The sequence below is a fragment of the Chelonoidis abingdonii genome, chromosome 26 (assembly GCF_003597395.2).
Source record: "Chelonoidis abingdonii isolate Lonesome George chromosome 26, CheloAbing_2.0, whole genome shotgun sequence".
NCBI classification, from domain to species: domain Eukaryota; kingdom Metazoa; phylum Chordata; order Testudines; family Testudinidae; genus Chelonoidis; species Chelonoidis abingdonii.
The window spans coordinates 8,666,145-8,692,780 of NC_133794.1; the positions used below are offsets into that span (position 1 = coordinate 8,666,145).

The window sequence follows — 26,636 nt, forward strand, 5'->3', positions numbered from 1 at the left end:
CCGCCCTGTGCCCCCAGGCCCCCTGCTCGGGCCTCCCGGGTCCCTCTCACCCTTCTCTCCAAATCCTCCCCCGCCCTGTCTCTCCGGGCTCCTCCGCGCCCCCCCAGGCGCCCTCCATCCATGTGCCCCCAGGCCCCCTGCTCGGGCCCTCCGGCCCTGTGCCCCCAGGGCCCCCGCTCGGGCCCCCCGGGTCCCTCCCACCCTTCTCCCCAAATCCTCCCCCGCCCTGTCTCTCCGGGCCCCGCCGGCCCCCTCCGGCTCTGTGCCCCCAGGGCCACCTGCTCGGGCCCCCTGGGTCCCTCCCACCCTTCTCCCCGGACTCCCCTCCGGCTCTGTCTCTCCAGGCCCCCCCGGGTCCCCACCGCCAGTCGCTCAGCGTGTTAATGGGATTCCGGGAGAGGGGGGACGCGAGGAAAAATAGAGATGGGGGCAGGGGGAGACCCGGGGGCTGGGGAGATACAGGGCTTCGAAAGGGCACAGGGGACCCAGTCTGGGGAGTGGGAGATCTGGCGGAAGCGGGACGGAAGTGGGGGGCAGGCGAATTGGGAGGGGAAGGTTTGGAGGGCAGGGGACTGGGAGGGGGCTGAGAGTGACACAGGCAATTGCTGCTGAGTGGGGGGTGCTGTTGCAGGGGTTGGGAGGGGAGATTTTTTGTGGTGGGGGGCAGGGCGCAGGAGCCCTCCCCCCCTCATCTGGCTGGGGTTCAAGGTTCCCACCCACCTTCCTCTCCCCAGCTGCCAGGGGGCACTTCTGGAGGGAGGGAGGGGGAATCTAGCTGGTGGGACCAGACTCAGGAGTCTGGGGGGTGCAAGGGAGGGTGGTTACTCTGCTGGGAGTTGGGGGGGATTCTCTCTTCTCCTCCCCCCCCCCCCCGCTTGCCTCCAGAGCCCAGGGGAGGTGCAACTGCTGGGGGAGGGGGCAAATCCCAGCCATGGGAACTCTGGGCACGGCTGGGATGGGGCAGCCACATCCACTCCCTTCACCCCCAGCTCCACCCTGGTTGGAAAGGCCTGAGGCCGTGGGGTGCCCCATGGCAGAGGCTGAGTGCAGTGCCAGGGCAGGGCCCCCATGTTCTTTGTGCTGGGAGCTGGGTGGGGCCTGCCCAAGTGAGGCCCACTGGTGGGTATGTCACAGTCCCCCCCCTGCAGTGCCACTGAGGATGCCAGTCTGATGCAGCCCCCGCTGGGGGCATGGGCTGCTGTAGTGGTCTCTGGGGTGTCTGCGCACTTGCCCCGGGCAAAGATGGTTTGTAGGATGTGCTGCAGGGCAGAACGGGTGGTGCCTGGGCCATGGGATACAGGGTGATTGTGCTTCATGCTGGGGGTAAACAGGGGGTTGGCAAGGACCAGGGTGTTTCTCTGGGTGCCTGGAGCAGCCATCAGCTGGGGGTGGGAGGCTAACAGCAGCTCATTGAGACCCCCAGGCTGTTCTCCGAGAAGGAAGCTCCCACCCCATCATTTCCATCGCTCTGGTTTTCCCCTCCGCCCCCTTCCCGCATTGCTAACAAAGGACTCAGAAATGTTAATTACCTTTCCATTTCCATGGATCCTGGAGCCTGGGACTAGATCTGCGCACAAAGAGACACTGACCCTGGCACTAGTGCACGGGGAGGGGGGGAATGTACGTCTGTGCACAGAGGACACGGATCCTGGCACTAGTGCATGGGGGGACTGTAAATCTGTGCACAGAGAGACACTGATCCTGGCACTAGTGCACGGGGGGGACGACTGTAAATCTGTGCTCAGAGAGACATGGATCCTGGCACTGGTGCAAGGGGGGAATATACATCTGTGCACAGAGGGACATGGGTCCTGGCACTAGTGCATGGGTGGACTGTAAATCTGTGCACAGAGAAACACGGATTCTGGCACTAGTGTACAGGGGGGATTGTAGATCTCTGCACAGAGGGACATGGATCCTGGCACTGGTGCACAGGGGGACTGTCGATCTGTGCACAGAGGGACACTGGTCCTGGCACTAGTGCATGGGTGGACTGTAAATCCGTGCACAGAGAGACACGGATTCTGGCACTAGTGTACAGGGGGGACTGTCGATCTGTGCACAGAGGGACACTGGTCCTGGCACTAGTGCAGTGGTTTTCAACCAGCGGTCTTGGGGGCTGCAAGCAGGTTTCAGGGGGGCCGCCAAGCAGGACCAGTGTTCAGCTTTCTGCCCTGGCCCCAGCAAGTCTGTGCAGGGCTGAAGTCCGGGGCCCTGAGCTCTGCCACAAGAAGCTGAAGCAGAAACCTGAGCAACTTAGCTTCGTGAGGGCCCCTTTGGCCTGGGCCCCCTGGGCAATTTCCCTGCTTGCTATCTGTGATGCAGTAGGGACTGTCTGCATGGGGGAGGGGAGAGCAGGGGGTGACTTTAAGTGAGGGATGGTACCTGGGCTAGGCAGCGGGGAGGGGGAGTCAACACCTTTGCCCGGGAAGCTGGAGAAAGGAAGAGAGCCTGCTGAGAGGGTTAGTCAGTTTCGGTTTGGGGCTGGGTGGGTGAATGCAGGGAATCCCAAGCTGGGATCTCAGCTCCCTGAGCTCCCAGAAGGACTTGACTGAGAGGTCCTGGTTGTGCCTACAAGCTCTGCTGTAGCCTGCGTTCCTATTGTCCAATAAACCTTCTGTTTTACTGGCTGGCTCAGAGTCACTGTGAGTCCCAGGAAGAGGGGTGCAGGCCGGACTCCCCCATACTCTGTGACAGTACCCCCTAACGCTGGCCTTGGGTTTTATACGCAGAAAACAGCTGTTGTGGCACAGGTGGACCATGGAGTTTTTATAGCATGTTGGGGGGGCCTCAAAAAGAAAAAGCTTGAGAATCCCTGCACTAGTGCACAGGGGAACTGTAAATCTGTGCACAGAGGGACACGGATCCTGGCACTAGTGTAGAGGGGAACTGTAAATCTGTGCACAGAGGGACATGGATCCTGGCACTAGTGCATGGGGGGGACTGTAAATCTGTGCACAGAAGGACACGGATCCTGGCACTAGTGCATGCGGAGGACTGTAAATCTGTGCACAGAGAGACATGGATCCTGGCACTAGTGCACAAGGGGACTGTATATCTGTGCAGAGAGGGACATGGATCATGGCACTAGTGCATGGGAGGGACGACTGTAAATCCGTGCAAAGAGGGACATGGATCCTGACACTAGTACATGGAGCGGGGGGACTGTAAATCTGTGCACAGAAGGACACGGATCCTGGCACTAGTGTACAAGGGGACTGTATGTCTGTGCACAGGTGGATCTGGATCCTGGCACTAGAGCACAGTATGTCTGTGCACAGAAGGGTGCATGTCCCTGACTCTCCCCACATATTCTGTGGGTCACCCCCGCCCCTGGAGCCCCTTCTCTTTGCCCTCCTCTCCTGTAGCTACAGCGATGAACCTGCAGCCTCTCCCTCCCGCTGCTGCTGTCTCTCCTCCTTCCCTGGCACCAGCTCTTTGTTCCTTCAGCTGTTCTCTGCCTCTCGCTCCTCCCTTCCACGCCCCCCCCCCTGCCACTGCCAACCCCATCAGGCAGGTGCAGCCGGGTCCCAGGACCTGCCAGCCCCCATCCTCGCCTCCCGTCGCCAGCCCTGTTCTGCCAGCCCTGCGGGAGCGAGAGCCCCTGGCTCCCCCCACCCCGCTGAGCAGGGTGGGACCGATACAGTTTGCGCCCGCCTTGGGGGTCCTTCCCGCTGCTCCGCTTGCTCCTGCCTGTCTCGGACCCCCGCACGCTCTGGGCTCCTCCATGTATGGCGAATCCTATATCCATGGCTTCGAGGACTCCGAGGTGGTGAGTGGGGGTGCCGGCTTGGCGGAGGGGTGGCAGGGAGCCCCCTCCCTGCAGGGGTGGGAGCACCGGCGGTGCGGCCATTGGTTGGGGGCTCTGGGTTTCTGGCAGGCCTCCCCCCCGGTTATTTATACAGCACCATAGCCGCGGTGGCATTTCCAGAAGTGCTCCCATAAGGTGGTGAGAGTGGGTGTGAGGGGGGCCAGATGCTGAGCAACAGCTGGCACCCTGGGGGGGCTCAGAGTCCGGGGTGGGCGCCTATGCTGGCATGCAGTGGGGGTGCTGTGCTGGGGGCTGGATGTTACAGCCCCCTCCCCCGACATGGGGCAGTGGGTTTTGTCTCTGCACCTGGCAGGGGCGCACCAGGTTGGGAGGGGCTGTAAGGAGTCAGAGATGCTCTTGGCTTTGTCAGAATGTGGGGGGCAGGGATGCTGGGGGTGAGGTGCCTGGCAAAGAGGGTGTGCTGTGCCCTGAGCTGGGGGAAAGTCGCTCTGCTGGTGCCAGGTGTGGGGGCACTGTGCCTAGAGAGGCTGCTCCGCGACCCCAGTTAGGTCAGAGCTCTGGAGAGCCCATGGCCGGCCTCAGCTGCAGGGTACGGGAGAGCCCCTCGCTGCGCCCGCCTGCAGTGGGTACCCTGGGACCATCCCAGTCAGGCCATGGGGCTGCGCCCCCGCCTCGGGACAGCTCCCCCACAGCTAGACTCCATGGCTGCACCACAGGGCCAAGTCAGCTGGGCCAAGGAAGGGGGTCGGGGATCAGGATCACAGCTGGGGCAGGAGAAGGCCAGGGCGTGGGGGGATGTGGGAGGCAGAGGCGGAGGGGCACTGGGCAAGAGGAGGACAGGAGAGAGGAGAGCATGGGGGTGCTGGGACAAGCTGTGCCCATGGCAGTCGGACTGAGCCTGGCAGGGGCGGCTGGAGTTGCTCCCGGGGGAGGCGGGGGAAGCGGCTTTTCAGAAACAGAGCAGGGGACCTATAAATATTTCACTGCAGCTTCTGCTTTTGTTCTGGGGACGCAGCAGGAGCCGTTCATTGAACCAGGCGTCTCCCGCCGAGGGGGTGGGGGGCAGAGTAGCCCCCCCTTCCAGCTCACCCCAACAGCCACTGCGTGTTCCCCTGCCTCATGCGCCCAGCACCAGGTCAACAGGGCACACGGGGGTTTTTCACCAGCCACGCTGCCTAGGCGGGGGGGGTGGGAACTTGTGGGGTTCCCTGGGGAGCTCAGCACTGGGTGACACAGGGCCAGGGGGTGACAAGGACTAGAGTGCGGTGAGGGGAGCTCCAGGGGACAGGGGGTGACGAACTGGGACTGTTCTTAATGTTGCTCTGAACACTGTGTTGGTGCCTCAGTGTCCCCTCTGCAGTTCTTAATATCTAGGTGATGGGATAAGGGGGTGTGATTGCTGCAGAGGAAGGGGCCAGTGCACCTAAATGCCTGGCACTCTGTCTCCTGGCAACTGATGGCCTGGGCCCCTCCTCTGCAAAGGTAGCCAGCTGACGGTGTTGGAGGGACAAGGATGAGGTGACCTGGCCGGGAAAGGGGCGGGCAGAGAGGAGGGGCTGAGGGGGTTAGTCTGGAGCTGCCTGGGGACGAGGAGTGGTGCAGACGTGGGTCTGGCTCACTGACCCCAGAATGGACCGGGCCGAGGGGTCCCGTTCTCTGTACTAGAAGCTCCGTTCCTGTCATCGAATAAACCTCTTGTTCCTGCTGCTTGAGAGTCACGTCTGACTGCAAGTGGGAGTGCAGGACCCTGTGGCTTCCCCAGGACCCCGCCTGGATGGGCTCGCTGTGGGAAGCGCACAGAGGGACAGAGGATCTGACATGCTCCAAGACAGAACCAGAGTGAAGATGTGAGCTCTTGCCCTGAACAAGTCTGCTCCGAGGGAGAGGAGGCTCCCCAAAGTCCTGCCTGGCTTGGTGGGGAGCAGTTCCAGAGCATCGCCCGGGGACTCCGTGACACAGGGTGTGGGGAAAGCTGGGGGGGCTGGATGCTGTTGGGAGATGGAGGGCTGGTGAGGCGCTGGGGGGCAGGGGGGAAGCAGCCAGGCAGGGGGCAGGGTGCTGTGGGCAGTGGGGCAGGCTGTTCCACGTTAGCCATGGCTGGTGAATGGGGCGCAGGCTCTGAGGGCTGGAGTGACTCAGCAGCATGTAGCTGGGTCGTGCGAGGCACTGCCCAGTGGGGTCGGGCGCCCACCGTGGGCACATCTGCTTGGCTCTGAGGTGTGTGAGCTGGCGCCAGGGGGCCGGATAATCCAATGAAACAACAAAACCGCCCCCTCTGAGGCTGCTGGTGCCTGGCATTTCCCAGGGTCTGTGGAGCCACAGGAATCCCTGGGATGAGCCGTGAGGAGTGTGGGCGACACGGGACCTGGCAGCTCCTCTGGGTCTGTGTCCCCAGCCAGCAAAGGGTTAAAGGTCACTGCAGGGTCAGCATTTCCTCGGGGGGCACTCAGCTGGGAAAGGAAGGGAAGGTGTTTCTGGCTGGTACAGGGGGCCGCCCTACCTCTGGTCTCCCTCTTCTGATGCCCCGTCCTGCTCAGACTCTGCTGTCTGGCCCAGCAGGCTGTGAAAGATCGTGAGGTCTCCCCCACCCCCCAGTCATTTCCCTCCCCCTGCCACGTGGAGCTAGAGGGTTCATAGTGCCCAGGCTGGTGGGGGAAGTGGGGCAGGGCTCCTGCACTGAATAATGGGGCTGACTAGTGGGGCTGGAGTGAGTCTCACCCACACACCCTCTCCCTGTGACCGGGGCGTTCACGGGGCTGCCTGGAGGAATGCAAACCCGAAATTGCAGAACTGCTAAGTACGGTAACCTATCACTGAAATCCACCTCCGCCCCAGCCGAGGACTGGAGGGGAACAAATGGGATGCCGATTTTGAAAAATCCCAAGGGGATCCTGGCCATTACAGGCCAGTGAGTCTAACTTCAGTCCCAAGCAAACTGGTGGAACCAATAGTGAAGAACAGAATTATCAGCCACGGAGATGGGGAAGAGTCAACCTGGCTTGTCTCACGGGAAATCGTGCCTCGCCAATCTATTAGAATTCTGTGAAGGTGTCGACAAGCATGTGGACAAGGGGGATCCAGTCAACTAGTGGATCTGGATTTTCAGCCTGACCTGGACGAGGTTCCTCATCCAAAGGCTCTGAAGGAAACTACATAGCCTGGGATGCGAGGGGAGCTCCTCTCGTGGGTCAGTAACTGGCGGAAGAACAAGAAACAAAGGGTGGGAACAGATCTGGACAGGGCCTAGGGCTGCTCATTGTATTCATTAGTGATCTGGGGAAAGGGGGAAACAGGGAAGTGACGAAATTCCAGCTGGTTCAGCCCAAAGCAGGCTGTGAAGAGCTACAAAGGGACCTCCCCAAAGTAGGGACAGGGCACGCAAGTGGCAGCTGGAATTGGGTGCTGAGCGGTGCAAAGGAACGAGCACTGGAGGAGCGAATCCCAGCTCCACCCAGACAGTGATGGGGTCTAACGTCGCTGGGGCCACCTGAGCACAGAGCCTGGAGTCACCTGAACTTCCGCCCAATGGTCAGCCAGCTGGTGCCGCTGGGATCTGCAGTGGTGTTTGTTCATTCACTCCCTGTAGGCCTGGCAGGCGGGGAGCGAGAGTGGAGCTGGCAGCCTCAGCAGCTCAGTGTTTACCCCCGGCGGGTGCTGGCACGCCCTCCGCTTGCTGGCATGGCCCTGCTGCTGACTTCACCCTCGCTGGAGCCTGGGATTTGCTCCCTCTGCCATCTGGGATGGAGCCCGGGCCAGGCGCGGAGGAGACGCCCAGCAGGGCGGGGAAGGGGACTAAGGGACCATTCCCGCCCCCGGGGGCTGCACCTGGACCAGGCCTGTGAGCAGGGCTGAGGGAGGGCAGGACTGTCTGACGCCACCAGCTGCTCTGTGCCTGCTGCCTCTTAAAGAGACATGCACGGCCCTGGGGTGGCTGGCCCTGGGCTCCCCCTATGCCACGTTCCCCATCCCCCAGTGCAGACACACCAGCCCCACGGGACCCCCTCTCTCCCCATCCTTCAGTGCGCAGTGCAGTGCTGCTGCAGAAACTGTCGTGCCAGCGCATCTTACCATAGCCTGGGGGCTTGCACGGCTACAAGCTGCATTTCACACTAGCAGCTACACTTGGGGGTTGCAGGGGGGCACCTGCAAGGTGTTATTTTAATCACCTCAGGGGCTGTCAGCAGCACCCACCGCCCTGTATTCTCCCCCACTCCCCCCGAATATCCCAGGGCAGGTCTGGGGGAGTCAGTGCTGTCCCCAGGAGCACAGATCTGGGTGGACTTTGAGAGGTGGGGGTGGGGGGGTTGGCATCGGGGTACAGCCTCGCTATGCCAGGGAGCTCCCCATCCTGTGGCGACAGCACTCAGGCTCCCCTTCCCTGCAGGGCTCAGCCGATTCCTACACCAGCCGGCCATCCTTGGACTCAGACGTGTCCCTGGAGGAGGAGCGCGAGACAGCCCAGCACGAGGTGGAGAACCAGGCACAACAGCAGCTGGAGAGAGCCAAGGTAGCCGAGGGGGAAGCTGGGGGCAGCCCTGACTCTGCACGGGAGGGGTGCTGCTGGCTGTACTGGCCTACGAATCTGCGGCCCTCTACACCCTTCCTCGCAGCCTGCTCCAACTGCTGTAGAGGGCCTTGGACACACGCAGCTGGGCAGCTTTGCTGCCAGCCACTAGAGGGCAGTGGTGAACACGCACAAACACGTGTGCACACGCTTAGCAGATGATGGAGTATCATAGAGGTGAGGGTCCCGGAGTCCCGCCCCACTCCCCTTGGCCCATCCAGTGTGGCAGCCCCTCCTTCCCATGGCCCAGGATCACTGCCTGGGGGCAGAGGAAAGTAGAACCCCTCGTACCACTGGGCCCATGGTGTGACACTGGCTGGCTCCTGGCTGCAGATGGCATGGAGGGTGGGGGGGCACATGGGCACCCAGCTGCCCCGTACTGACCCCCACCCCCCTGCTCTTCCCCAGCACAAGCCGGTAGCGTTTGCCGTACGCACCAATGTCAGCTACTGCGGGGCCCTGGATGAAGAGTGCCCCGTGCAGGGCTCCGCCATCAACTTCGAAGCCAAAGATTTCCTGCACATCAAGGAGGTGAGTCTGGACTTGGCCTGGGTGGGGGGGGGAGTGGGGCTGGGAGCCAGGACACCTGGGTTCTGATGCTGGCTTTGCCACCAGCTCCCTCAGGGATAGGGTGCTTCCCCTGCCCCCTGAATCCCATCCTTCTGGGCCCAGGGCCAGCTACTCTGTCCCAGGGCAGGGCTTGGTCTTGCGCTCACCCCTATAACAGCCCCTGCTGGTGTCTCCCCAGAAATACAGCAATGACTGGTGGATCGGGCGGCTAGTGAAGGAGGGGGGGGACGTCGCTTTCATCCCCAGTCCCCAGCGGCTGGAGGCCGTGCGGCTGAAGCAGGAGCAGAAAGCCAGGTAAAGGGGCCATCGGCGGGAATTCTATGGGCCTTTCCCCCTCCCCTGCCATCTGGCCCCCCTGGGTCAGAGCCACTAGCACAACACCCACCTGCACCTTCAGCACGACAGCCCCCCAGAGCTCTGCCGCTGAGCTACAGGGCAGCTCCCTTAGCCAGCAGCAGTGGCAGGCTGTTACCCTGTGTCGGGACCAGCCATGGGGGCAGGCACGGCGCACAGTGCACGCTGTGTGGGCATGTTACACACAGAGCTCCCAGTGGATACCCCCCCGGGGGGTTTACCCCCTTCCCCCCGGGGCTCCCCCTCTACTCACTGTGGCTTCTCCCCAGGAGATCTGGCAACGCCTCCGGCCTCGGGGACCCCAGCAAGCGGCGATCGCCTCCCCCGTCCTTAGGTAATGGCTGCAGCGCAGGCCGGTGGGCAAGTCCCACGCGCAACCCCAGCCCTCCCCACAGCACAATGTGCCAGCCCCCCCCAACCTACCTCCCTTCACTGCCCAGCTCCAGCTCCCCCACCTCTGCACACACACCCCCCGCACACTCACTGCCCAGCTCCATATGGGGGGACACAGACCAGGCTGGAGGGGCCCTATGGGCTGATCCCTTCTCCTCCCCTTTGAACTCACCCCCTGGGGCTGCCGAGGGGCCAGTGCCAGGAATCCCACCCTGCCAGCTGCCACGTCCCCCTGGGGTGAGGCGCTGGCTTCACCCGCACTGTGGCCCTGCCCTGGCTGCACCCTGGGCCGCTCCCGGCAGTGGGGATCATGGGCTGGGTCTTGCCAGGATAGGTGCAAAGGGGTGGGGGTGGGGGCAGCTGCTGCTCAGCTCACCAAGGGAGAGGAATGAGCACAAAGTTGGGCCAGGCAACCTAGCGCTTCCCCCCCTGCAGTCAGGTGGACTCTGGGGGAACCGTGCTCAGGACTGGGGCCTGACCCCCCACCCCCGCAGTCAGGGGGACTCTGAGGTGACTCTGGGGGAACCGTGCTCAGGATTGGGGCCTGACCCCCCCACCCCCGCAATCAGGGGGACTCTGAGGTGACTCTGGGGGAACCGTGCTCAGGATTGGGGCCTGACCCCCCACCCCTGCAGTCAGGGGGACTCTGGGGTGACTCTGGGGGAACCGTGCTCAGGATTGGGGCCTGACCCCCCCACCCCCGCAATCAGGGGGACTCTGAGGTGACTCTGGGGGAACCGTGCTCAGGATTGGGGCCTGACCCCCCACCCCTGCAGTCAGGGGGACTCTGGGGTGACTCTGGGGGAACCGTGCTCAGGATTGGGGCCTGACCCCCCCACCCCCGCAATCAGGGGGACTCTGAGGTGACTCTGGGGGAACCGTGCTCAGGATTGGGGCCTGACCCCCCACCCCTGCAGTCAGGGGGACTCTGGGGTGACTCTGGGGGAACCGTGCTCAGGATTGGGGCCTGACCCCCCCACCCCCGCAATCAGGGGGACTCTGAGGTGACTCTGGGGGAACCGTGCTCAGGATTGGGGCCTGACCCCCCACCCCTGCAGTCAGGGGGACTCTGGGGTGACTCTGGGGGAACCGTGCTCAGGATTGGGGCCTGACCCCCCCACCCCCGCAATCAGGGGGACTCTGAGGTGACTCTGGGGGAACCGTGCTCAGGATTGGGGCCTGACCCCCCACCCCTGCAGTCAGGGGGACTCTGGGGTGACTCTGGGGGAACCGTGCTCAGGATTGGGGCCTGACCCCCCCACCCCCGCAATCAGGGGGACTCTGAGGTGACTCTGGGGGAACCGTGCTCAGGATTGGGGCCTGACCCCCCACCCCTGCAGTCAGGGGGACTCTGGGGTGACTCTGGGGGAACCGTGCTCAGGATTGGGGCCTGACCCCCCCACCCCCGCAATCAGGGGGACTCTGAGGTGACTCTGGGGGAACCGTGCTCAGGATTGGGGCCTGACCCCCCACCCCTGCAGTCAGGGGGACTCTGGGGTGACTCTGGGGGAACCGTGCTCAGGATTGGGGCCTGACCCCCCACCCCCGCAGTCAGGGGGACTCTAGGGTGACTCTGGGGGAACCGTGCTCAGGATTGGGGCCTGACCCCCCCACCCCAGTCAGGGGGACTCTGGGGTGACTCTGGGGGAACCATGCTCAGGATTGGGGCCTGACCTCCCCTGCAGTCAGGGGGACTCTGGGGGAACCGTGCTCAGGATTGGGGCCTGACCCCCCACCCCCGCAGTCAGGGGGACTCTGGGGTGACTCTGGGGGAACCATGCTCAGGATTGGGGCCTGACCCACCCCCTGCAGTCAGGGGGACTCTGGGGTGACCCTGGGGGAACCGTGCTCAGCTCTGGGGCCTGACCCCCCCGCAGTCAGGGGGACTCTGGGATGAACCTCAGGGAACTGTGCTCAGGATTGGGGCCTGACACCCCACCCCCGCAGTCAGGGGGACTCCGGGGTGACCCTGGGGGAACCATGCTCAGGATTGGGGCCTGACCCCCCTTGCAATCAGGGGGACTCTGGGGTGACCCTGGGGGAACCATGCTCAGCTCTGGGGCCTGACCCCCCCTGCAGTCAGGGAGACTCTGGGATGAACCTCAGGGAACCGTGCTCAGGATTGGGGCCTGACCCCCACCCCCGCAGTCAGGGAGACTCCGGGGTGACCCTGGGGGAACCGTGCTCAGCTCTGGGGCCTGACCCCCCCTGCAGTCAGGGGGACTCTGGGATGAACCTCAGGGAACCGTGCTCAGGATTGGGGCCTGACCCCCACCCCTGCAGTCAGGGAGACTCCGGGGTGACCCTGGGGGAACCGTGCTCAGGATTGGGGCTTGACCCCCTGCAGTCAGGGGGACTCTGGAGTGACCCTGGGGGAACCGTGCTCAGCTCGGGGGCTTGACTCCCTGCAGTCAGGGGGACTCCGGGGTGACCCTGGGGGAACCGTGCTCAGGACGGGCCTGACACACACACACACACACCCCACAGTCAGGGGGACTCCGGGGTGACCCCACTGTCCCCACACTCAGTCTCCCCCAGCTCCTCGCTCTCTGCGGCTCCCAATTTGCTTTCACCAACCATTTCTTCTTTTCTTTCTAAAAAGCGAAACAGAAGCAAAAGCAGGTGAGTGGTCAGGGCAGGTTTTGCCTGGTTGCCAGCAGGGGGCAGCGTGAGCGGGTGCTGAGGTGGGGACGCCTGAAAGGAATGCAGCCACTTCTGGGGCAGAGCTCGCCAGCATGGAACTGCCGAGCCCTTTAGGGCCAGAGGGGAAGGAGAGATCCCTGTGCTCAACTCAGGCTGCGGGTTAGGGAGGCCCAGCCTCAGTGGCCTATGGGGGCACAGATTTGGCCAGGACACCTGGGTTCTCTGATGAACACCAGCCTGTTGTTTCTAAGGCCCCTCCAAAACTGGCCATTCACTGTCCCTCTGTCTTCGCCTCTGGGCTGGTTCCCCGCCATGTGCTGCGGGGCCCTCACCTGCGCCCAACCCCACTCTCCTGCAGGCAGAGCACATCCCGCCCTACGACGTGGTTCCATCCATGAGACCAGTGGTGCTGGTGGGCCCCTCCCTGAAAGGATATGAGGTAGGAGGGGCATGGGTGGAGCCTCACAGGGGATTCCCCAGAAATGGCCCCACCCCCAGGCAGGGCAGGGGCTGTCTGGCAAAGGGAAATGTGGGCTGCGAATTGGGTGGGCCCCCAGGGGAGGCAGGAACCCCATTGTTTTGGGGAGCCCTGTTGCTCAGGGAAGGGGAGATGCCCCATCGCTGGGGGGCGGCAGAAGGAGGGAGAGGAGCCCCATTGCCCAGGGGTGGGGCAGGACCCAGGGAATAAACCGTGGGGACATGTCTGACCCCACCGAGGGCTCCATGCGGCAGGGAGATCTCCCAGGCACCCCCCTTTTATGCCTTGGTGCTGCCCCTCTGATTCCTCCAGAAGTTTGTGCTCCCATTACGCTGCTTTCACAGCTACCATGGGGTCAGAACCCAGAGCCTTGGCTCTCAAAGCCCAGGCCCTGCCATCCAGCTAAGGGAGAGTCCTTCCCTGCTGTTGGCAGGAGAGGGGCTTTGACACACAACGGAGCAGTTCAGACCCTGTCCAGCAGTGGGCAGCGGTGCATGCAGTCACCCAAGAGCCACAGACACAGGCTCAGTGGCTCTGTCCTTGTCTGCACCTGCCCCCAGCACCCTGCTGCCCACCCCCGAGCCTTGCTGCCCACCATTGACCACGGCGAGCAAATGGCAAGACCGTGGCATCCTGGCACAGCTGTCATCTCACTCCCATCCCAGCTGGCACATCCTTCCCTGGTGCCATCTGCTGCCTGGCCGTGCCTGTGCGGGAGGAAGGGCTGGCGCGGGACTTGCCCCTCGCTGACCCCCAGCCCCTGGGGAGGGGCACAATCCCGCTATGGGATGGAGCACCAGGCTGGCGCAGGGCATCCTCCGTACCCCTGGGCTGGCTGACTGCGCTTTCTGCCCCCAGGTGACGGACATGATGCAGAAAGCGCTCTTCGACTTCCTCAAGCACAGGTTTGATGGCAGGTGAGCCCCCGCCCCCACCCCAGGCTGTGTCCATCCCCCTGCCCCAGAGCCATTGGGGCTCAACTCCTCCTTGGGGCAGCCCTTAGCCTGGCCGGCCAGGGGTGTGCGTCAGACCTGCCCTGGCCCCTGGGGGATGGCCCTGCCCTGCGTGTCACCATCTCTCTCCCTCGTCAGGATCTCGATCACCCGCGTCACCGCCGACCTATCCCTCGCCAAGCGCTCTGTCCTCAACAACCCGGGCAAGCGCGCCATCATCGAGCGCTCCGCCACCCGCTCCAGCATCGGTGAGTCGTGCCGCGGGCGGGGGGCTGTGGGCAGAGCTGGAGTAGCCCCATACATACACACACACCTTGGGGTCTGGCAGAGCGGCAGCAGCCTGCCCCAGAGCCCCCCCGCCAGGTCAGACTGGAGGCTCCCTGAGCGAAGGACACGGCCCACCCCCACCTCTCCCGGACGCCCCAGGACCTGGTGTCTGGGGTGGGGCAGAGATTGGCTACGGGCTGCCTGGGCCGGGGTACCCAGGGTGCTGCTGGGATAGGCCGATCTGGGACCCAGAGCTCAAAACTCCTCCTCAGCCGCCCAGGCAGTGCCACGCAGCTCCCCTGTGCTGTGCAGCCGCAGGCACCCCAGGGAGGGGGTGGGGACCCGCAGGGGAGGGGTGCTTGCAGGGCTGGAGGGGCTCACGCACTCCCTCCCCCAGCCGAGGTGCAGAGCGAGATCGAGCGCATCTTCGAGCTGGCCAAGGCCCTGCAGCTGGTGGTGCTGGATGCCGACACCATCAACCACCCGGCTCAGCTGGCAAAGACCTCGCTGGCCCCCATCGTGGTCTACGTGAAAGTGTCCTCGCCCAAGGTGAGCGTGGCCGGGGCGGGGGGAGAGCCCCTAGGGGCCGGGCTGCACCATCAGGGCAGCGCTGGGATGGGGGGGCCGCCCCCTACTGAGCCCCTGCAGCACAGCACCCCCTGGCGAAGCATTGGGGTAGCCCTGCCTGCTGCAGGGAGTGTGCCCCCCTCCCCGGCTTTTCTTTAGTGACCTCCCATCCATGCCTGAAGTGGGGGCTCCCCATGGGAGAGCTCTGACTGTCCCAGGAGGCGGGGGGGGGGGCTCCCCATAGGGGCAGGAGGGCTCTGCCTGGCCCAGGAGGGGGGGCTCCCTGTGGGGCTGGGGGGTCTCTGACTGTCCCTCTCCCCGGCAGGTGCTGCAGCGGCTGATCAAATCCCGGGGCAAGTCCCAGATGAAGCACCTCAATGTGCAGATGATGGCAGCAGACAAGCTGGTGCAGTGCCCACCGGTGAGTGGGGGTCTGGAGGTGGGACCCCACGAACTCACAGCCCTGGCTGTTATTCCCCCCCGCCCCACGTAGCCTGGTGTTCCCATGCAGAGCCCCATGGCTGCCAGGCAGCCTGCTCCAAGCCCCCCTCCCTGCTGAGCAGGCTCTTTCCTGCCCCCCAGGAACTCTTTGATGTGATCCTGGACGAGAACCAGCTGGAGGACGCCTGTGAGCACCTGGCCGAGTACCTGGAAGTGTACTGGAGAGCCACACACCACCCCCTGCACCCGCTGGGCGGGCAGCCCCTCCTAACGCCACCCGCTGCCATCCTGAGCCTGCAGGTACCAGGGCTCTGGGCTGGGCACCGGCCCCATGGATCACACACCCTCCAGAGTCCCCCTCACGCAGGGGGTAGTGTCCCTTCCTGCCAGCTGCTGCCCCACATCCCAGAGGTGGCTGTATCTTGTTGAGCGAGGGGTCACGGCCTAGCTCTGTGCCTGTGGCTAAGGGGACCAGGACCAGGCGCAGTCTGGCTGGCCCCCTAGAACACCTTGCCCTATACCCCTCTGCACTGCTCCCTGTGATCCAGTGCCAGGCCCGGGACCCCCGAGGCTGACTCAGCTCCCTCTGCCCCACCCCAAGCTGTTTGGCAGGGGGAGCCCCCCCACACTCTGCTCTCAGCCACCACTGCCTGTCCAGCTGAAAGGGGGCCCTGACCCTGTCTCTCTGCCCCCCAGAACCAGCAGCTGCTGGGGGAGCGGGGAGGGGAGCACTCCCCCCTAGAGCACGACAGCCTGATGCAGTCAGATGAGGCGAGCGAGACCTCCCGCAAGCCCTGGGCGGCCACCTCGCAGCACAGCTCCCAGCCCCTGGAGGACGAGTATCCCGACCCCTACCCGGAGCTGTACCAGCCCCACCGGCACCACAACAGCGGCCTGCACAGCGCCAACGGGCACGACTCGCAGGACCGGCTCCTGCAGCGCGAGGCCGAGCAGACCCACAACGACAGGAACTGGCAGCGCACCAGGCCCTGGGCCAAGGACAGCTACTGACGGGCACCGGCCTGGGCTCGCCCACCGATTGCACCCCTCCCCGCTGTCAGAGCAGCCCCATGGGCCCACGGAGCCTGGCCTTCCCCCAAACACAGCCCCTCCTGCAGCTGGTGGGGTCACACACGCCCTAACTGGACTACTTGGGGGAGGAGGAAAAGCCATCTGTCCTCAGTCCCCCTGCCCCCGCTAGGCATTGCTCAGACAATCGCCCTGGGGGGAAACCCCCGGGCAGGGCACTGTTCCCACCCTGTCCAGCTGTGAGAGGAGAGGTTTATGCACTGGCTGGCCCCTGCTCCAGGCCTCACTTTCCCTGGTTGAAACTGCGCAGCTGGCAGTGCTTGTTCCAAGCCCCTCCGGCCCCCTTGCCCTCTGCCATGGGGCTGGGCTCCCTGGGGCAGGGTCTGGGAGTCCAGCTAACAGGCCACAATTTGCTAAGTGCAAAACCCCTAAGGGGAGGGTGAGGAGCCTGGATGGTGCCCCCCTCCCCTCCTTCAGTGAAGCTCAGCCCTGATTCCTCCTCAACCTGCCCCCCACATCCACCAGCCCGGCCCCACTGCCCACACCCATAACCACTAGCATCCAGCCACGACACAAGAGAAGCCTGTACATAGTGCACCCCACCGCCCTGGACTGGCCACTGTGAGCCTGAGGGGGGCATAGGTACTACCCGACTAGCGGCAGAAGGAGATTCCCCACTGCCTGGGGAGCTGGGGCAAGCCCTCGGGGGGCCGGAAAGCATGGAGCGGCCACGGATTTGTTACAGCTCTTGTGTAGGAAGCACTTGCTGCCCTGACAACCTGTAGCCTGTTTAACAAAGCGTCTGCAGTTTAGAGATGGTGTTTGTGTGTCTGCCAGTTAGGGCCAGAACCCGGCAGCCTGTGCTCACTAAGGGGTGGGGAGGGGGGGGAACAAGGGGCTAGGCGCCAGAACCCCCCAGCCTGTGCTCACCAAGGGGCAGGGGAGCAAGGCACCGGACACCAGAACCCCCCAGCCTGCCCTCACCAAGGGAAAACAAGGACTCTTTCCAACCCTGACCCCCCAAATCCATGGGGGGTAAAGCTCTTTGCAGGTGGCCCTAGCAGCACAGGGGGTCCCACTCAAGCATCCAGCAGCTCCCCCACTTCTACAGGCTCTGTGGATCAGGGCCAGGGCTGGCCTGTCCTTCCTCCTGGGGGCATGGCGGGGGTCCCCGCAGGCAGAGGTGGAGGAGCAGTGTGGGAGCTGGTTGAGACACAGCCCTGCCCTGTCCCCTTACCACATCAGACCTGGCTCTCCCCAGGCACCCCCTCCAGTCACGGGGGGGGGGCGCATGGCTAATGTCCTGCGCACACAGACGCTCTCAGCAGCTTTATTCCTGCTTTTCGCTTCAGAGTCAACAAGAATTTATACATAAAAAAGGGCCCAAGCGAGACATCCCACTGGCTGATGGGAACAGAGGAACAAATCCCCCACCCTCCCAAAAGGACAGCAGGTGCCAGCAGAAGCTCCTGGGAGCTAGTAGGGGCCAGATCTCTCTCACCCCCACCCTGTCCACATACTAGGTGAGAAGGGTTTGGCTTAACCCCTTAAAACAGTGGGTGGAGGGCTCTGCCCCTTCAGGGCCAGGGTCCCCCCCTAGGGAGAGGCAGCCTGCGGGCACTGCTAAGCCCCACGGCCTCGGGCACCTGCGAATGGCAAGAGTTGAGGCTACAGGCTGGAGGAGGGAGGAGCTGGCTGGTCGCTGCTCAGTCCCAGCTTTTCTGCACAGGGACCTGCCCCTGACACTTCCTGGGAGTCAGGATTGGCTGTGGATCAGGAGCTGGGCACAGCCCCACCCTGCGGGGGACCGGAGTACAGCCAGTCTAGGTTGGTCCTAGGTGTTCTCCTGGCAAGCGCTGCCCTCAGTGGAGCACCGGGACCCAGCCTGAGGGGCCTGGCTCCGGATCCAGGCTCTGTTTAAAGCTCAGGCCTGGGAACACAAGGACAGAGTTGCCCCCAACGGGGGCTCTTCCGCCATCAGTCCCACCTCGACCGAGGGGTTGGGGGTCACAAACAACCTGCAGAGCTCCCCGCAAAAAGGGGAGGCTGGTTACAAAGGCCAGGCAGCTCCTGGCACCCCAAGTCTGCTGGCTGGTAGTAGAAGGCAACCAGGTAGCCAGGACCCAGCTGTCGATGTCCCACGGCTCCCTGGGACTCAGGCAAAGATGGTCTCCTCCCGTCTCTTCTTGGTGAGGATGGTGCCCGGCTTGTGCTGGGCATCGGGGTGGTTGGCCAGCTCTGGGGGACACGACGACACCGGGCTCTCCAGGATGGCTTGCTTCAGGTCATAGAAGACTGTGGAGTCCTCCTTGGTCAGGAAGGTGATGGCCACTCCGCTCTTGCCGGCTCGGCCCGTGCGGCCAATACGGTGGATGTAATCTGCACAGAAGCACCATGGACAGATGGTGATTTGCCACTGAAATGCAGCCACCTCTGGGGTGGGCCATGGCAGCTGCACAGCAGCAGCTTAGCCAACTGTTGGAATTCAGGCAGGATGTTGGGATTAATCAATTGCCCTGGGATCTTTAACGACCCCCTGGTTTGTCTGCTCTGAAAGCTGGTGCATGCAGCAGCAGAGCGCCCCCAACATGGGGTCAGCCCTGAGCCCCCCACCCTGCAGCTCCCTGTCTTTTCCCTGGTCGTTGCCCATCAAAGTGCTGAGCCAGGCGACCACACTTAGCTGGGGGGAGAGGGGTATGCGCAGGCCTCTCTCGAGGCCAGCCCTGCCCCACGGCCGAGACTCACCTTCGATGTTCTTGGCCATGTCGTAGTTCACCACCATGGACACATCCTGGATATCGATACCGCGCCCAGCCACGTCCGTGGCTACGAGAATGTCCTTGGCACCGGCCTTCAGGTTGGAGAGGGCGAATTCTCGCTGCTCCTGGCCTTTGCCGCCGTGCAGGGTGCAGGCATTGTACTGCGGAGGGGGAGAGGGGAGACCATAGAGCAGGGCTGGGGCAGGAGCTGACCGCAGGGCTGCCCACGAGGCCAGCGGGAGGGACATGAGAATTCACCAGCAGGTTCCTGGAGGGCCTGGGGGATGGGCTGGATCACACGGTTCCCATCAGGGTGCACCCAACAGCCCCCCGGGCTTGGAGCAGGGCAGGGCGGACATCTCATCTGCAGCCCACCGGCCTGCAGGGCAGTGGGGGAAGGGGCTAGATGCAGAATCGGGCAGCACTAAGGAATGGGGGCCCTTCCCTCTGCAGCTCCCCCGAGGTCCCAGGCTGACGAGGCAGATCCTGGCACGTGTGGCTCTGCAGAGGGATGCGGGAGGTGCCCCAGCAGGCGGGCTGCAGTGCAGGATCCTCCCACAGAGTGGCAGTAACTCACAGAGTTCAAGCACACCAGCAGCAGGAACCCCGGAGCCGTAGAGGGCTGGTTCTGACTCAGACCCATCACCACCTGTCGACCCGACCCCTCCCCTCTGAACCCGAGTCAGTGCCACCGCCTCCTGCCCACGGGGTTGGCACAGCAGCAGCTGCGTACCCAGCACCTGCCATCCACTGCCCCGTGGTGCCATGCACGCTCCTGCCAGAGCGCACACAAGCCAGCCCTGCTCACCCGAGGGGGTCTGGCTGTTTTCCCACCAGACTCAAACGTTGCTCAGTGTGCCCAACCCACGGAGCAGCGCTGGGCTCCGCCAGACAGGCAGGAGCTGGAACCAGGGGAGCGGGGGGCCCCAAGAGCCACTCAGCCCTGCCCTGGCCCCGCAGGGTGGATATGGACACTCCTCAGGGGCTCACACGTACCCCCATCTTCTCCAGGGACTTAGCCAGCACATCACAGCCCTTCTTCTGGTTGACGAAGATGATGATGGGCGGATCGAAGCCCTGCTCCAGTATGGCCAGCAGCTTCTTCCTGTTAGGGAGGGGCGGAGAAGGGTGTGTCAGCAGGCAGGACACGCTCAGGCCCCCACAGCCCCCACAAGCCTCACCAAGCTGCCCTCCGAAGTGCCGTCCATTTCTTCAGCATGCTCCAGGACAGCCCCTGCCACAGCCACCCCGTAGGAACCTGGCGGATTTCCCGACACCCTGCCCTGCCCCCACCTGCAGCCCAGCTCCAGCGAGAGCCCCCCCAGCGCAGCCCCTGCCGGCCCACCCTCATACCTCTTCTCCCCCTCGGACATGAGGAAGACTTTCTGTTCCACGCGCTCGTGTGGCTTGCCAGCCGAGCCGATGTAGACCACAGCAGGGCGGCGCAGGTAGCTGCGGGCCAGGCGCTCCACCGCCGGGGGCATGGTGGCCGTGAACATCACAGTCTGCAGGAGAGGGCCTGTCAGTGCAGCAGCTCCCGAGGGCTCCTCTGCCACCCCTCTCTCCAGGCCAGCTAGACAGGCCCAGGACACACTGGGAGCCAGGGGAGAAAGGGCTGAATTGCCCCTCGACCGGCCTGTCTGTGCTCACCCAGCACCCACTTGGGGCCCAGGACCTCGCCCCCCACCTGGCTCCCAGCCCCATGTCTGTCCCCCGCCCCTTGGGCCCAGCCTCCCTGGGGGAGATGCTTGCGCCCTGCTGACCTGTCTGTACTTGTGCTTGCCCGACTCAAAGTTGGCCAGCATCTTCTCTGGGTCCTCGGCCTCGTCGGTGTCAGGCTTCTGGTTGGTGACGGGCATGTGCTCCAGGATCTTCTGCACGTCGGGCTCGAAGCCCATGTCGATCATCCTGTCTGCCTCGTCCAGCACCACGTAGGTGCAGCGGCTCAGCACCAGGTAGCGGTTCTCCAGCACATCAATGAGCCGCCCGGGCGTGGCAATGACAATCTGCAGGGGGTGGCAGGAGGGTCAGAGACCGTAGAGCCCAACCCTCACCCCCCGCAGTCTTGGCACTCACCTCGCAGCCCATGCGCAGCCGGAAGCCCTGGTCCTCTCGGGAGATGCCCCCAATTACAGCCACTGTGCGGATACCCAGAGGCTTCCCAAACTTGATTGTCTCCTCCTCAATCTGCTGGGCCAGCTCACGGGTCGGGGCCAGGATGATGGCGTAAGGGCCCTGGTCCGACTCCTCGATCCTGCAGGCGACGGAGCACGTGTGGGACCATTTCCCCCATGAGCCAACCTTTCCCACACCCCAGGAAGCCCCTCTTGTCCCTCAGGCCTCCGGCGTACCAGGGCCAGCCACCCCTCCTCTGCTCGGGGAAGGCAGAGCAGAGAGTCGGCCTCACCGGTCGATCTTGGGCAGTGTCGTGATCCACACCAGCAGTGGGATCAGGAAGGCAGCCGTCTTGCCGCTGCCGGTCTCAGCCACACCGATGATGTCACGGTTCTGCAGGCCAATGGGGATGGCCTGGCGCTGGATGGGGGTAGGCTCCTGGATGGACGGAGAACAGAGACGCTTAGGACGGAAAAGAACCCCTGTGCCCAAGTCTGGCTTCACCAAGGAGAGATCAGGGAGCTGGGAACTGAATCCAGGAGTCCTGGCTCCCCGTTCGCACTCCTCGCCTCTGCCAGAGACAAAGAGTCCTAGGTCCGGATCCAGCTCCCACCACCAGGCCAAGCACCCACGAGAGCCTAGTTCGGATCTGGATTCTCATCCGCAAAGGGCCAGTCACCCCTTGTCCCAGGAGGTGCAGGCAGGCCCCAGTTCTCACCTTGTAGCCACACTTGTCTATCACCTCCAGGATGTGGGGGGGCAGGGAGGAGTCCTTCCAGGAGCGGATGGGGTTGGGGATCTTGCCCCCCTTGGTGGTGATGCTGTAATCCTCGCGGAAGATACGCCAGTCCCTGTCCGTCATCTCATCCAGCTTCTTCTGGGACCAGTGCCGATCGTCCCAGCGCTGCTTGGCCTCCTTCTTCCGAAGCTTGCGCAGCCGGGCCCTGGCACCAGGGAGGGGAGCAGCTCAGGTCTCACTCATACTCTGCCAACCAACCCAGAGACGACACAGCCCAGGATGCACTGGGCCACCCTAAGACCCACAGAGCCCTCCCTGCACAACCCTAACCCAGCCCAGGATCCCCAGAAAAGGGGTAACCCAGCCCCAGACATGCCAGCTGGCCAATCCGTCCTGGCCCCTGAGCCCGACCCCACAGTGGGTCACTCACTCCTCCTGCTCCTTCTCCTCCAGCGTCCGCCTCTTCTCCATCAGGTCCCCGTAGAAGCGTGACTGCTCCCGTTTCTGCTGCTTCAGGTCGATGCCGGCAATGAAGCCCCTGCCCAGCAGCTGTACCTGGTGCCGCTCCTTGTACCTGTGGGAGAAACAGAGCTCGCTGGCACAGGACCCCCTGGCAGATCTCAGCGCAGTGCTCCCCCTCAGTGTCCCCTGGCAGACGGGGGCACCACTCAGAGCAGGCTTAGGGGCCAGGTCTGGTCCCCATTACCTCAGTGCAGCTAGTCAACCTACTATTTCACACCCCTCAGGGGCACCGAGTTCCCCCTCCCTGAGACTGCTACGTCTTGACCCCCACACTCCTCCATGCCCTGCACTAACCACTAGCCTGACTCCCCTCCTGGACCCAGGAGTTCTGACCCCCCAGCTCCAACCACTAGATCCCACTCCTCTCCCAGAATGGAGGGAAGAACCCAGGAGTCCTGGTTCTCCGTCTTCCCTGCTCTAGTAAAGTACCCCCCAGTACCTGAACTGCTAGATGGTTTTCCTCGACCCGTGTACAGACGGCCTCTGTGTGCTTCCATCTTCCTAACACCACCCTGTGCCTGCCCCGTACAAACTAGGGTCCAGCAGGGACTGTCCGGTCTGCCCCACCTACTCACAGTGGGTTGTAGTCGATGGACGTGTCCTCCGACGCATCCCACTCAAAGACGAACTTTCGGTCATTCAAGTGCCGGGTGCGTCTGCGCTTCTTGATCCCGCCCAGGTACCGCTCCTGTGTGGGGAGCCCAGTCATCAGCCCCACCAGCCTCCAGCCTCTCCAGCCCCACCCCAGAAGAGAGTCTCAGTCTCACTGAACCCATGGAAAATGAGGCCTGGAAAAGGGGAGGGACTCATCTGAGGTCACAGAGTGAATGCAGAGGGAAGGGAACCCAGGAGTCCTGAATCCCAGCCTCACCTCTTGCCTCCCAGGGCCAGGACAGAACCCAGGAGTCCTGGCCCCCCAGCTGCAGACCACTCTTCCTAAGCGTCTCCTTTGCCATGGAGGGGGGGCGGGGGCAACACTGCGACTCTAAAGGAGCCCCGGGCATGGCAGGTACCTTGATGGCATGCAGCTCCTTGCTCTTGTCCTTCTCCTCACGGATTTTCTGTCTCCCCTCCTCATCCTCGTTGCCGTTGGTCTCCCGTTCCATGCGTTCCCGACGTTCCCTGCGCTCGCGCTCCTGGGGGTCCTCTGCAGGGGGGAGCAGACACAGGACATCACACACCCAGGGAGGGGGGAAGGGCTTTCCTTCCCAGCCTCACTCCCTTCACCCCATGCAGCAGCGCTGCCCCGAGCGCGTTGCAGGAGAGGGGTACATACCCATCATCTTCCTCCCTAAATCCTGAAACTGCTTCCTCTTCTTCCTCTCATCCTCCAGCAGCCTCTGCCGCTCCTCCACCTCCTGCTGACGCCGCTTCAGCGCCTCAGCCTCCCGCTCCGCCTTGGACAAGAACTTGGGCTGGAGGGCAGAGGGGGCAGTGAGCATGGCCCTGGAACTGTCCCCAGAGCCAGGGCAGCGCAAGCCAGCACCCACGCAGCCTGCCCTGGAAAGGGGGCTTGGACCTTTTGACCCACTCTGGTGAGGCTGCCAGCCCGGAGGGATCACAGCCAGCTTTGGGGGGCAATAGACCCACCAGGAATCAGGCTGAGAACCATCCGCTTGGTGCCCCAACCACCTCCAAACCCAAAGGGGAAAGGGGGCCACGTCTGCCCTGCTGCAGCCGTGGGGGAGCAGACGCCCCTACAATGGGGGTGGGGAGGACACAGTCTCACCTTGGCGTCGGCCTCCTCTTCAGCTTTCTTCTTGGCCAGCAGCTCCTCCAGAGACAGAGGCTGGGCCTGGAAACACAGGGAGTTAACGTCCCCAGAGCCAATCCCCGTCCCTAGCCAGGATCGCTGGCACACCCTTCAGCCCAACTGCCACAAGCTGTGCGAGGAGCGACCCCCCTGGAATGCTGAAGTGCTTGGGGGTTCCCTGCACCAGTCTGGAATACACCGTGCCCGCCCAAGACACCAGGAGACTGAGCCAGACATGAGGCTGTGATGGGATGGGGACTAAGGACAAGGACTCAAGTCTGTGGCTGCACGTGCAGGGAACACACCTTCTGACCCACAGAGGGGCGGCCCCTCCATAGGGGGCTCTGGGGAGACCTGCCCGAGATCCACACTCAGCACTGAGCTCCCAAGGAAGGCCCAGAGACGAACAGCAGAAACGCTTGGGGGACAAGGACGGAATAGACAGGTTCAAAGGAGGATCCCAACTGTTACCGTGAGGGTTGGGGGGGCTGGACCTGGGGAGGCAACCCAGAGGACACACACAGGAAGAGCGCAGCGGCTGAACATCAGGACCAATGAGACCCAGCAGCGGGGGCAGCCTGCCTGTTGCACGCTACAAGGAGCCAGCCCAGGTAGATACCCCCCCCCACCATCCAGCACAGCTCCCGTGGCACCTCAGCCCTTTGGTGCCTTCCCATCCCTACTCCCACTCCCACCTTCTCCTTCTTCAGCGCCGCATCCTCCTCCTCCTCCCCCCTCCGCGAATCTCGCTCCCTCCGCGATTTGGAGTCTTTGCCTCGGCTCGGGGACAAGCTTCTGAATGAGAGAAAAAATGGACATGAGACATGCTCCCAGCTCCACCCCCAGCTCGACACCTCCAATGCCCCCCTATCCGGCAGGGCTGGGGGCCACTAGCCCACTGATCTTGGTCCCACACTCGGCAATCACGGAAAGGGCTCTAGGGCCTCATGGCTCCCACTTAGTCCAAAACCACCCAGCTTCCTCCTGGTGCAGGGCTGCTCGGGCTGGGCTCTCTGCTGAGGAAGCTCTGGCCAAGCAAAGCCCAGATGCAGCAGGAAGTGGGGCTGCTGGCTCAGCAGGGGACCTCGTCCTGCCCCCAAGGTGGGGCGCTGATCATGTCGTGCTGCTGGAGCCAACATCTCCTGGAGAAGTGACACCAGAGCCCTTCCCCACTCACCATGGTTATGGGCTCCACAGCGTGACAGCAAGAACCTCAACATCCCCCCATATCCTAGCGCATGAAAGGACATTCTGCTGCCCCACATCCTCCAGCCCGGCAGGGGCTGCTGGCCTCTGTTCATTTCCAGTTTAAACCCGATATACAGGGATGGCTGAGCAGTGCTGCTGTGTGGTGCTGCGCCCCAGAAGTGGCTGCACTCTCATGACACCGCAAGTGCAGGCAAGAGAAGTCGGGGTGTGAGGATTTACCTGGAGCGTTTCCTGTCCTTGTCCCGCCGGTGTCCATCTTTCTCCCGCTCGCGATCCTTCTTATTCCGCTCGCGCTCACGCTCTTTGTGTCTCCGCTCCCTGCGAGGGCAGAGCCCCAAGGAATCAGTTACAATCCAGCCTCACTCCACGAGCAGCCCCCCAAGTCCCCTCCAAATCAGTGCCACATAGAGCCCCAGGCCCTGCCCCAAACCTGGCACCTTCCCCCCACCCCCTTCTGGTGCAGCCGCAAGCCCCTGCCCCTACCCCGCCGCCCAACCCAGGGGTTGTCACCTCTCTGCTGACTTGGACCTGGAGCGGGATCTGGACCGGCTGCCCCGCCTCCTCTCCCGGGACCGGTGCCGCTTCCTCTCCTTGGACGGGGAGCTCTTCCGGTCGCGATCTCTGTCTGGGGAGCGCGAGCGTTTCCTCTCCTCCTTGGGGGGCGACGGATCCTGCTCCTTCTTGTCAGGCACTTCCCCGGCCATCTGACGGGCAGGAAGAGCCATTACCAGTGGGGGGGCCAGCCCTTCCCTGGGCTCCTCAGGCCTGGCACTGCCCCCCACCCCCAGCAAGACTCACACAGGGCACAACACGGGGGGCTGGCCCCAGGGTGGGGGGCTGGGAACGGGGCCAGGGGTCTTTCCCGGCTATGGCCAGGGACAGCCATGGGGGGTCTGGGTGGTTCACGGGGCATGGATCCTTCCAATTTGAGGATAACGGTAAACCCATCAGTACGACCCCGCCCCGGGGAGAGGACCCAGGAGTCCGAGCTCCCCTCCGCCACCCCCCCCGCCCCGGGGAGAGGACCCAGGAGTCCGGGCTCCCCTCCGCCGCCCCCCCCGCCCCGGGGAGAGAACCCAGGAGTCCGGGCTCCCCTCACCTCTCCGGCTCCTACTAGGCCTCACAGCCCCTGCGCAGCAGCCGCCATCTCAGCGCCTCACGCCGGGCCCCGCGCAGAGCAGCGCACTGTGCCTCGCGGCATGCCGGGAAAGCGAGTCCGGGACAGCCCAGCCGGCCGGCCGCCGACGTTTCCCCGTCGCAACTACAGCTCCCAGCAGGCATCGCGCGGCCGGCCAGTGGAATGCTGGGAAATGTAGTTCCCGCCCGCTGTCCAGGGGCTGAGTCCAAGACAGCTCGTCCTGCTGCCCCCACCCCACTACTGCCCCCAGCCTGCCCTGGTGTTCCCGTCCCTATTGCTGCCCCCCACCCCACTACTGCCCCCAGCCTGCCCTGGTGTTCCCGTCCCTATTGCTGCCCCCCCCCCCACTACTGCCCCCAGCCTGCCCTGG

General features: G+C 63.8%; 2 protein-coding genes across 3 annotated transcripts in view; one reads left to right on the plus strand and one right to left on the minus strand.

Moving 5' to 3' along the window:
• Positions 1–16,112, plus strand: part of CACNB3 (calcium voltage-gated channel auxiliary subunit beta 3) — a 20,991-nt gene extending 4,879 nt beyond the window's left edge. Inside the window, exons 1-13 of one of the 2 annotated variants that reach the window (XM_032785610.2) lie at positions 3,693–3,772; positions 8,157–8,279; positions 8,745–8,867; positions 9,085–9,200; positions 9,533–9,594; positions 12,256–12,275; positions 12,655–12,735; positions 13,633–13,691; positions 13,866–13,975; positions 14,392–14,543; positions 14,887–14,982; positions 15,144–15,302; positions 15,699–16,112. In XM_032785610.2, the coding sequence (XP_032641501.1) occupies positions 3,728–3,772; positions 8,157–8,279; positions 8,745–8,867; positions 9,085–9,200; positions 9,533–9,594; positions 12,256–12,275; positions 12,655–12,735; positions 13,633–13,691; positions 13,866–13,975; positions 14,392–14,543; positions 14,887–14,982; positions 15,144–15,302; positions 15,699–16,013 (1,461 nt within the window). In that variant the 5' untranslated portion in view covers positions 3,693–3,727 and the 3' untranslated portion in view covers positions 16,014–16,112. Of the gene's footprint in view, positions 1–3,692; positions 3,773–8,156; positions 8,280–8,744; positions 8,868–9,084; positions 9,201–9,529; positions 9,595–12,255; positions 12,276–12,654; positions 12,736–13,632; positions 13,692–13,865; positions 13,976–14,391; positions 14,544–14,886; positions 14,983–15,143; positions 15,303–15,698 lie in introns of those variants that run through there. The other variant, XM_032785611.1, reaches the window with a different exon arrangement.
• Positions 16,113–17,345: 1,233 nt separating this feature from the next.
• Positions 17,346–26,331, minus strand: DDX23 (DEAD-box helicase 23). Its single transcript, XM_032785607.2, has 17 exons — positions 26,228–26,331; positions 25,639–25,832; positions 25,348–25,446; positions 24,615–24,714; positions 23,896–23,961; positions 23,443–23,581; positions 23,180–23,313; positions 22,742–22,854; positions 22,075–22,218; positions 21,624–21,849; positions 21,198–21,343; positions 20,867–21,044; positions 20,554–20,796; positions 20,144–20,295; positions 19,787–19,895; positions 18,777–18,951; positions 17,346–18,410 (listed from the first exon to the last, which is right to left on the minus strand). Exons 2-17 carry the CDS (start codon positions 25,830–25,832, stop codon positions 18,187–18,189), a joined length of 2,442 nt encoding a protein of 813 aa, XP_032641498.1. The 5' UTR covers positions 26,228–26,331; the 3' UTR covers positions 17,346–18,186.
• Between the last annotated feature and the right edge of the window lie 305 nt (positions 26,332–26,636).